Source organism: Rutidosis leptorrhynchoides, unplaced genomic scaffold, assembly GCF_046630445.1.
Source record: "Rutidosis leptorrhynchoides isolate AG116_Rl617_1_P2 unplaced genomic scaffold, CSIRO_AGI_Rlap_v1 contig465, whole genome shotgun sequence".
Lineage (NCBI taxonomy): Eukaryota > Viridiplantae > Streptophyta > Magnoliopsida > Asterales > Asteraceae > Rutidosis > Rutidosis leptorrhynchoides.
Genome location: NW_027266698.1, coordinates 50992 through 62731, shown reverse-complemented (window position 1 = coordinate 62731; position 11740 = coordinate 50992). Strand labels below are relative to the sequence as shown.

Here is an 11740-nt window from a genome sequence, read left to right as displayed (position 1 = left end):
GTCATGATCTTTAGTGTGGCAATGTATGAATAGCTCCATCTGAGTAGGAGGCACCTGATCAGGATTAGCCTCCGTCTGTAAAAAAAACATGCAAAGACATATAATATTCATCCAAAATAAATATATAACAATATCATAAGAATTAAACATACACAACTTACCAAACGATGGTAAGTAGTGCCAATAGTAACATGACCGTAATTTTTACCCCTCCTACGGTTCGTCGAATACTTTGCTCTCTCTGCTTGATACTCAGGGTAATTGAATGCTTCTTCCCATGACCTCCACTCCTCAGGTGTGAAGTGTTCGCACTTTGTTATCCCACTCCTGATCCTGAAGGCATAATCCAAGTACCGTCTAGCAGCCTTTCTCATCTAGGCGGCTTGAACCGCATGCACATCACCCTCACGAATGATAACAAATTTCTACATTGAAAACATCGAGCAAAATCGTTAACTATATAAATGTGTATAAATAATATATGTATGGAAAATATTATGAGCTTACTTACCCCAAACTCCTCCCAATAAAAGTTCTTGGCAGCCTAACAAATCCCGTGTAGGTCAACCCTACTCTCGAAGCTCGCCCGAATGATCCTGGAAGTAGGCTCTGAAGGCTGCAATCTACGAACAAATTAAAATATAAAATTACATGTAATTTTAATAGATTAAATAATATAAATGAGAGCATAAGAATTACCCGCCATGGTGGTCAACATGCACGGCTATGCGTGTGATATCATCTCTTGGTACAGTTGGAGGAACGAGAGGTGGAGGAATCGACGATGGAGAAGCTGAAGTCTTGGGGGTAGACGACTAGCTCCTATGCTTGGATCCTGAAGTGGAGCTTGGGCCGGATCGGAAGAGGTCACGGGCCAACTCATCTACAGGCCGTCCAGATAAACAGTCACCACAGTATGAGGTTGTTGGGGGTGGAGTGTGGTAGTCATCATCTCTATCATCATCCTCATGATGTGGGGGATGCTGCACTGGAAACTGAGTCGGAGGTGAGATAACCGGAGGAGTACCACGACGTCCACAACCTCCACCTCTAGCAGGCGGCACCCTACTACGTCCACCTCCAACTATCTACAATTGAACCAAAGATTAAAAAACTACAATTTGATATTATAAGAATCAATTTGCATACAAAATAACTCAAGTGATATGGACAAAAAAAAGGAAATTAATTAATATTTCACATAAAAATAACAGCCGCATATCTAATCCATATCTAATCCTTTGAAAACAAAAAATATATGATTTCAAAATCACGTATAACATATTATACAACAATTCAATTTAACATTTATACTTAAAATGTGATCTAACATTTATACCAATATCTATTGACAAAACATGCGACTTAAAAAAAATATTTATACCAATATCTAACAACATAGCATGTGATCAAATTTACATGAAACATGTCACCAAGCATATTAATCAAACCATTTTTCAAAGAGCAAATACAAATCATACCAATTTACCATTTTACCTTCCATCAAACCATAACAACAATTAATATTATTTGCTCGATACCTTATGAGATTACACGAAACCTTGATTGAAATTGTCAACCTACACAAAACAAAATCGAAATATTTAATAACACAATTTATACATATATAAACTATCACAACCACCACAACCTAAAACACCACCTAATAAGGTGGTCGGGACCTCCAAATAAGGTAGCGGTTGAAGGACAGTGGTGGCGCGTGACTGAGATAGGGGAGGGGAAGAAGGTCGAGGGAGGCAGAGAAGAGAAATGGTTGAGGGAGAATCTCGAAGTTTAACGGCAGAGAGAGAGAGGAGCCGGGCGAAGAGAGAGAGGAGGCGAGAGCGGGCGGAGAGAGGAGGAGTGACGAAATGGAGAGGAAGAGTGGGGCGTGGGGTGAGGTTGGCAGAGGAGAAGAGGTCGTACGTTGTCGCAAGAGAGACGGAGACAAATTGTGTCACATAGTTATGAGAAAAAATCGAAGAAGATAGGTTAAATCGGATCCCAAAATCTGCGATACAAAATCGTGTCGCAAATGTGTCGCAGACTGCTTGCGACATATTGATCGTGTCATAGATGTGTCGCAGAATTAACGCGTTGTGCCACGTGTCAAACACGCATTGGTCAGTCAATGCGGCGCTAGGTGTGTCGCAATTACGTGTCGCAAACTTGTGGGTCAAAACGCGCGTTTTGACCCATTTCGCAATTTTTTCATTTTGGCGGCAGTTTTTCCGCTCACTAATTTTGTGTCGCAGAAGAAAATTCTGCGATGCAGGATGACTTGTGTGGCAAATGTGTCATAGATTTCTTTGTGTGTCGTAAAGGTGTCACAATTGTGTCACAAGCTTGTGTTGCGGATCTGCCAATGTCGCATAGTGCTCGTGCTTCACAATGGTGTTGATGGATTGCCTTTGCATGCCTGGAATGAGGATTTTGCTCACTATATTATGTCAAGAATAGGGTACTTTGGTTAATATTGAGGAAAATACTCTTCTCAAATCCTGCTTGGATCATGCTCGTTTATGTATGATAACGAGTTTGAATAACGAAATTCCTGGTCTTGTTTGGGCTGCGATAGATTCTATTTTGTATAATTCAGGAGGAGTTTTTCTATGTTGATTCACATAGCATAACAAAGCTTGATGTTTCATGAATGGCAGGACAAGATCTAGAGGGTCAAAATTGTGATTCTTATGTGTGAAAACTCAGCTTGCTACTGATGAGGATATTTAATTATTTTAATATTAATGTTGGGGAAGAAAATCATGAGATATTTAATTATTTTAATATTAATGTTGGGGAAGAAAATCATGGGATTCAGTTGAATAGAAATCCAGAAAAATCAGGTCATTGAAGAGCTCCCTTTAATCCAAAATAACCGTCAATGTAAATACGAATAAGTTATTGTCTAAAATTGATAAAATTTCTATATAGGGTATAATAATATATAATTTAATATTAATGAATCGGGAGAAATTTTTAAGTGCACACTGTGTACCACGCCATCCTTACACCTACAAATCATATGTCGACAAGTGAAATTTTTAGGGTCCATAAAAGATCAAATATTTATTTTGTCATTTTCTCTCAAGGGTTCACAATTTCCTGATAGGATATAGTATTGTAATTAAACTTCTTATAAAACCCTAAAAATTCTACATATTGATATATGATTCGCAGGTGTAAGGATTACGTGATACACAAAATATACTTAAGAATTTCTCATGAATTAATTAAATAATAAATTAGTTTTTTTGATGTTATTAATATACAAATTAGTTTGTAATAAATCGAAATTATATTTTTTTGATTAATAAATCAAAATTATATATATAATCTATTTTGTTTAATTACTTCCATGGAACTACTAATTTGAGGAGGTGATTTGAAACAGTTTAGGCATAGTAAACCAATCCGGGCCATTCGATCTCTTCAGCAGGCCATTTGCACCGTTGGATGAAGGAGTGAACAGTCTGTGAACGGTGTTCACGTCTGGACCGTCCGATGCTGTGTTTGGACGCATCTTGGCCATCCATTTTTTGAACCTATTTAGCTTATTGTGAGCTCACCCTCAAACAACAATTCCTCCTACCTATATTCTATTATATTTTTTTGATTAATAAATCAAAATTATATATATAATCTATTTTGTTTAATTACTTCCATGGAACTACTAATTTGAGGAGGTGATTTGAAACAGTTTAGGCATAGTAAACCAATCCGGGCCATTCGATCTCTTCAGCAGGCCATTTGCACCGTTGGATGAAGGAGTGAACAGTCTGTGAACGGTGTTCACGTCTGGACCGTCCGATGCTGTGTTTGGACGCATCTTGGCCATCCATTTTTTGAACCTATTTAGCTTATTGTGAGCTCACCCTCAAACAACAATTCCTCCTACCTATATTCTTTCATTTTCTACACTCTTCTTCGTCATTCTTCTACTCTCTTTCTCTGCAAAAAAAAAAAAACATGGTTGGCTCCTCTGCTCTCTCTCCCCATCGACGCCGCATGCGGCGCCGCCGGGACGGCTCCCCAAATGGCATCATCTTCAATGCTTCCCCTTCGATTCCCAGCCTGTCTCTTCCTTTGACAAAATTACAGGCTTCGATTCGCTCCAGGTGCAGGGTTTTGGTTTTCTAATTTAGGATTTTAAAGTTTGTGTTTGTTGCTCCGGAGATAAAAATCATGCATTTATGTGGAATTATGAGAATTTAAGTTATTATTGACAGCATAGTGGAAATGGTGACGCTGTGTAAGTTTGGATAATTTGAAAATATTGTTCTTACAGTAGTTGTGTAGCAAAAATATTATGCCTGGAATCTTCAGAAGGATTTTTTTCCTCAATTGTATGCAAGTTTAATAAGCCACCAAGTATGTATACGTAGTTTTGAGAAGTTATTTACTGTGACTCCTCTTAACTTTTTTTCACCAGAGTGGTGACCAGGACTCTTTGAAGAAAGCAGTTAGTGGAAGTAAGAAGTATAGGGAAGAGGTAATAAGAGTTAATTGTGCTACCTAATTTTAAGATCATGGAAAAATGTTTAGAACTTCATATAACATTTCGATTCATGACCAACTGTATCAGGTTATCGGTTAACAGCTTTGTAATGTTTTTGCATGCATCAGAGAAAGGAAATGACAGAGTCAAAGAAACTGATGGAAATAATTCTAAGCGTTTGAAAGTAAAGGTTATTTTGTTTGCATCCAGCTTCTTTTTTTTCTATCACTTCTTTTCTTAAATTATTACTATCTCCAGAGATCATACCGTACATAGCTTTAAAGTTATTTTTCTTGAAATTTCCAGTTATCAGCAACAGATGAGATTGTAGAGCTGAATGACATACCCTTTTCAATGGCTGATGTCAAAGACAAATATAAGGTATGGCTAACAGAATATAATGGAATACAATATTTGTTCTTTTTTGTTGTTCTTGGATGATATCAGACTTTATCAACCATGTACGATCCTCATTGTTGCTTTCTTTCTGATTCAAGATGCTACATTATCACCAAAATGGAAGGCATTTCAGACCGTTATATTTCTTGAACAGGTGAGATTGAGTTGTTGTGGGCAAACTTATACTACTTTCCCACCATTAAACAACATGCATTGTTGTTAAAGTTTATGTTGTGTCTATTGATATAATCCATAAAGTGTATTTAGATTTAGAACTTTTTTGACACTCGGAGCTCTTGCTAATAAAAGGGCTGATATGATTGATGGAGTCTCACGTTCCTTAAACCTTTGTAATTTACTTATTTTGATTTTGTAGGATGATGGTCTTCATGATTCAAGGAAGATTGTTGCATTTGATTTTGATGGAGGTCTTGCTAAAACATCAGTGAAAAGGTATCACCGTCTCCTCTATTCCACATGAAGACAATTAACCTTTGTTTGGTCAAAGAGTTGACGAAATGGAGTACATCTAATACTAGCATGAAAGGTCATATGATACATCACCACAAAATGATTATCTTGGTTTATTTTTACTTTTAGAGGGACATTTCATTACCTAGCTCTGATAAGTAATCACCTTTGATTTCATGTTTATATTTTCACTCATTCCTTGTTAAATTGTAAGGGTTTAAAATTTGAAATGGCTATTCTCGCTATTGGCTTTTTTTCAATGATTTGTTTAGTTGTATTGAATCTGAAGGAACATACAATTATAACATTCTTAAACTTGAGTGCAAAGTTTCTTACTGTAATACTTTGTTTTTGTGGTTGATTTCAGGGTAGGTGCAAAGGCTTGGTCCCTTAAGTATCCTTCCATCCCAGAGAAGCTTCAGAACCTCTACAATGAGGGTTATAAGCTGGTAGTTTCATGTTGTTTCATAATTTTTTTCTGACAATATTTTCAGTGGAAATTTGAAACGTTATTTGGGTTGATTGAAAATTTCTAACTATCATCATATCCATGAAGGTTATTCTCACCAATGAGTCAAACATTGAGCCGTGGAAAAATAAAAGACAAGCGGTTGTTGACTCAAAAAATCGGACACCTCAACAATTTTATCGAGCTTGTGAAGGTTTCCAATCCAGGCTGTTCGATCATTTTCTCTTTTAAATCCTTTCACCTTTTCTCTCTTTACCCAAAGAAGATAGTTGTAAAGAGTATGTTGTATAAGATCTAAAGTCTCTCAACTTATCTCAATAAAAATTGGTTGTTGACATCTGATTGAATATGGTAATTTGTCAAGCTTCACGCTTTTTGATGTTGTTGGATAGATATAGATCGTCAATACCCAATTGCAATCGCTATGTTTATTGCTAGCTGCTTCTGAACCATTTCTTTGAGCTTAATCATGATTTTTCCCTTTTCTAATGCAGTTTTTATAGCTTATGGTGTTAGCAACTCCAAAATAGAAGATCCCTTCCGCAAATCCAAACCTGGGATGTGTCGACTTATGGCTAAACATTTCAATGGTGGCATTCCCATAGACATGGAAAAGTTACCATCCTCCTAATTTCCATTTTTTCTTAACGTTTGTGATGATTTTGAATTCTTAAAATGTCCATCTTTGTAGCATGGATTGTCTTTGATGCTTTCTATGTCTGTGGTTGTAGATCATTCTATGTTAGTGATGCAGCTGGGAGGCATGATGATCATAGTGATGCTAATATAAAGTTTGCCCAGGTAGAGTTAATTACATATGATATCTGGAGTACATGTTGTTACTTTTTTTGTTGTTCTTTTAAACTTTTGATAATTTTGGTTTGTTTGGAAAAATTTTAAAGATTCAAGTGTCAATTTGCAAAAATAAAAAAATGATATATAGTAGTTTTAATTAGTTAAACTGTCAAAGTAACTTGGATAGAAGCCTCTAAATTATTGAAGTTCATTATAAAATGGTTCCTCTAGGCTTCCACTGATGACCCTAGCCTTATGGCTCACCTGTAATTTCTCATCTTTATTTTCCAAGGCAGATTGGGAAAGATATGAGTTATTATTGTTGAAGATACACCTTTACTGTGGTCTAAATTATTTATGATTTAAAGATTCATGTGTCAATTTGTAAATTTCAATGGCAGTTTGAATTAGTTACCGTAGTCTACACCCGTACTGTAGTATAAAGGGTTTGCACCCTGACTTATTTCCTGTCTCTATTTTAGGCAAATGGACTTAAGTTTTATGTTCCGGAGGAGTACTTGGATGCTTAATTAGATGGAAGTCTGGTTTGAAAATCAGTATTAATGCTTTATGTGTTATTAGCAGCCTATAGGTTCTTATGTCCATATAATTATCAAAACTGGGTTGCTGGAGTAACAATTGACCTGATTTGGAGATCACGATCAATTTTTATTGTCGAACGTCATGAATTATGACTTAAAACCCAGCTTTCCAGCAAGATGCTTTTATCTCTCCATATTATAATATCAAATGAATCAAGATAATCTATGGAAAATAATTTTTGACATAATTTTTTCATTGCTTGAAAATATAAAATTCTTGATGTAATAATGGTACAATTTCTCCTGACTTTGTAGCATGGATTGTCTTTGACACTTTCTGTGTCTGTGGTTGTAGATCATTCTATATTGCCGATGCAGCTGGGAGACCTGATGATCATAGTGATGTTGATATAAAGTTTGCCCAGGTAGAGTTAATTACATATGATATCCGGAGTACATATTGTTACATTTTTTGTTGTTCTTTTAAACTTTTGATAATTTTGGTTCGTTTGGAAAAATTCTAAAGATTTAAGTGTCAATTTGCAAAAAATAAATAAATAAATATGATATATAGTCGTTTGAATTAGTTAAACCATCTAAGTAACTTGGATAGAAGCCTCTAAATCATTGAAGTTCATTGTAAAATGGCTCCTCTAGGCTTCCACTGATGACCCTAGCCTTATGGCTCACGTGTAATTTTTCATCTTTATTTTCAATGGCAGATTGGGAAAGATATGAGTTACATGTGCTATGAGCTTCTTGCTGATATAACTTATGGTTCTAAGTCAGATATTTGGTCTCTAGGTGAGTTCTATTTCTTTGTTTGTATATTATTTGGCAATGCTTGTTGTGTTACACAAGAGAGAGTGCAGACACTGGAGGGTAATATCTTAAATTGTGCAAATAAAGAGTAAGATTAGTCCTGTGTGATGGATGTATCAGATTTTAGTACAGGCATTAGTTCAGAGATTGAAAATCAAAGTTTTTTAGGTATATATGTTTTTCATGATGTCTATGCATCTAACTTGGAGTTCTTGTCTGAAGACTTCTTCCTTTTTCTATTTTAATCTTTAATTGGTATAATTTTCATCGTTTGTGTTTGTATTTGGATTTTGACTATTGTTCTTTATCATTTATCAATACCACACTCTGAGAAATGTGATATGTCTTGTAAAGAGAACTCAAGGAGTCAATCCTAAAACTAAACACCTTACAGTATTAGCATGATAAAGCGGCTAATGCATGTAATTCATTTTGCTATCGATCCTCATAGAATCTCTAAGGAATAGGTACATGTTGTTTCTAGATTTATATTCAACTATGTTGAAGTATACTTCTGAGTTTCTACCACTCAAGATGATATTTCTAATTCCATTCTCAATTCATTTTATGTGCAATGTTTTAGCACTTCATTTTACGAGCAATGTACATTTGGATCCAGTATTTGAGTTTCATGTATATTTTGTTTGGAAAGATGATGTCATTCCTTATAATTTCTGGGAAAATTCAGCAGTGCTACCGGCATACAGTGTCATTCCTTATAATTTCTAGGAAAATTCAGTAGTGCTACCGGCATACAGTGTCGTGGCTTTAGCCACGGGTATCTACTAGTGATCAATTAATTTTGGCTGAGTTTAGGTTTGCGTAGGAAGAGATTGAGTGTGTAGAAAGAGAAACACGTAGTGATAAAATAGTAAACAAACAAGACTTGACAGGTGACATGCGAATTTTTTGAGATATATATATATATAAGCCACTAGCCCATTCTGGCCCAACTACCAGTCAGAGGCCCATCTTGCTAATGAAGTTATCAAATGACATATTCTGATTTTGTATAATTTTATGTAATCTTTTGTGATTTGAACATGTATTAGATATAGTAAGTTAGCACAAATCAAACAATTGCAATCATAGCTAAGTCTTCCTCTTATTGTATAAAGTGCGGAATTTTTATAAATAAAATTACACATAATATTATCTCTTTCTATCTCTTATATGATGTCAGAGCTATAGACTAACGTCGAAAAGCCAAAACTTTTTTTCCGCTATGTCTACTACTAGTGATACTGCCGCCAATGTATCACCATCAGCCCCCAGCTGCTCAAGCCTTAATCAAACTTGATTCCAACAATTATCTTACCTGGCTTCAACAGTTTAACAGTATCTTCCTCGGCTACAACATTTTAGGGTATATTGATTGTAGCAAGCCTTACCCTCCCGTTACTATCACCACAGATTATGTGACTACTCCAAACCCCGCTACATGTGGTTCTCTGCATAAATTGATAATACGTTAATCAAATTTGACCAAAGTTACTATAATTTTATATCAAGAAAGATATTTAGGCAAAAAAAATATATAAAATATCTATGTAATTTCGTCCCAATAGATAGATGCTGGACTATAGGTTTTCACTAACTACCGAAAGATTATGGTTTTACCTCCTAACTTAGAGGGCTATCATTTTATTCCACGGCCGGGTTAAAGTTATTTGACATTGTTGGCTATGATCTATTAGTTTAATAAAGTTCCTTTAATTAGTGCACGTGCACGTGGTTTTTTTTTTTTTAACATCGCTCACCATCAAGGCATCAACCACCAAGTGCACGTGAAGCCCAAAGATAGGTCGAAATTCTCAATTAGTTTGTGTTAATGATATTTAAATGACAACAGCGGCCTACTTCTAACCTTAATTCATAACTCAACCGGGCTAAAGAATGAAGGCTCTTTATATGGCCTGGATTTACACATAAATTTTGTATGTCTGTCCTATAAATATAATTTGTGTTTCATGGCAGCTTCAGTTTTTGTGATAGCTAGTTTTGACTAAAGGATGATGGGTCGCTCGGAATGTTGATGTTTTGGACATAAATACACATTTTATTTTGATAAATAACTCGGTTACAAATAACACAACTCAGTTTAGAAGAAAATAAATGAAAATACACACATAATTATTCATTATGATCTATATAACCAATTTTAAAGCCTCACATGTCAAGTTCAACCCAGTGCCCTTCAATTTATCTTTTGCAATTTGCTCGAGACGCTCTCCCATTTCAGTTGTGAAATGATTCTTCCAATCTCCAACATCTCCTTTCCTAAAGAACGAACTGAAAGGCACGACAATGCCATTAGCCCACTCTCCACCACCATTTTGGTTCACTTCTAAGTCTTTAAGTCTCTTAAAGCTACACCTATACAAAATGGCATCAATCTCTTCATCATCTATAGATTTCCCCAAAAATGAAGCCAACTTCTTCACTTGAGTTTTTGGATCGTTCTTCAAATCTTCAAACTTCAAGAAGAGGATCTTTTGTGGGAATTTTATGCTCTCATTCCAATACTCCAAAATGTGTTCGAAGAAGGGTCCGTAAGGAAGAACCCCCTCACAAAAGCCCTCAAATGCTTTCTCCAAAGGGTAAGGCTCTTGTTGTACTGGCTTTAGAAGCTCATTCATAAAGCACCACAATGAGATCAATGTGTCCTTTAGGGTTTCTAGCAACATAAACTATCTTGCAATCTTTGTTCTTTATCGATTCGGGTAAAGAACAATAAGGAACATGCGTGTGGAAGACTCTAGGTGCAGGTAAAAGTGAGGGGTCGAATCTCACTTTTGCACCATAAACCGCATTTTCTAGATTTGGAACATGTCCATGAATCATTTTTTGTGGCAAGATATCTTCGCCAGGGTTCATGATGCTTGCAATAAGGGCCTTGCACCAAGCTGTGCCAGTTTTGAGAGGAGAAGCTAAGAGAACATCATCATCGAAAGCTTCATATTGTGTTTGAAATTTTTTAATGTTTTCAACTTGAGCTGGCATGTACCAAAAACCTTGGTAGTTTGCAAGTTTAAGAACTTGGAAAAAGGATTCAAGTTGAGGATTTTGGGTCTCGGAGGCCATTATAATTTTTTTTAGCGTATGGATTAGGATAAAATTAGGCTAAGAGAAAGTATATAGATATTTCAAGAGGAATTAATAAAGGGATCTGTTGTTTGTGATGTGTTTTGTTAAATGGTTGGAGTTGGGGTTATTAATAGTAGCAAGTTTTACTCCATTGAGCCGTCAAATGGGAATACGTTAATACCCTGTTACAAAAAGGTAAATCAGATTTATTTATTTATTTTACACCAAATCAGAATACTTTCAAGTATGATTAAGATTAATTATTTATAAATGAATACCATTGTTGACTTTAGTTGACTTACTTTTTGTTTAAATTTTACATAACTTGACTTTAAGGAAATATATTTATAGAAGGCTAAATGTTAAACAAAGAAAAATACAGTGAAAGATCTCGTCAAACTAAGACCTAATTATTTGCCATGCGTCTACAGTAATTTCAAAAATGTTTTTTATTTTTATTTTCTTTTCCTTCTAGTCACAAGTTAATTATCTAAGGTTTATATGGCAACTAGTATGGTGATCAAAATCTAACAATATAGTTCGTCCGTCCCTAATAAACTTTAATCTTTTCTATACTGTTTGTATAAAAAATGACAGTTAGGGACAGAGATGCGCAGTATTTGACTGTCATCTTGGTATAAATTTTCACTTAATTTT

General features: G+C 35.3%; 1 protein-coding gene and 1 pseudogene across 1 annotated transcript; one reads left to right on the top strand and one right to left on the bottom strand.

Moving 5' to 3' along the window:
- Window positions 1-2076: 2076 nt before the first annotated feature.
- LOC139883878 (polynucleotide 3'-phosphatase ZDP-like) lies at window positions 2077-7162 on the top strand (annotated as a pseudogene).
- A 2019-nt stretch (window positions 7163-9181) lies between these two features.
- LOC139883877 (cytosolic sulfotransferase 10-like) lies at window positions 9182-11080 on the bottom strand. The gene is made up of 4 exons (XM_071867988.1): window positions 10790-11080; window positions 10153-10617; window positions 9388-9447; window positions 9182-9271 (listed from the first exon to the last, which is right to left on the bottom strand). The coding sequence occupies exons 1-4, from the start codon at window positions 11078-11080 to the stop codon at window positions 9182-9184; spliced, it is 906 nt and encodes a 301-aa protein (XP_071724089.1).
- Window positions 11081-11740: the final 660 nt, after the last annotated feature.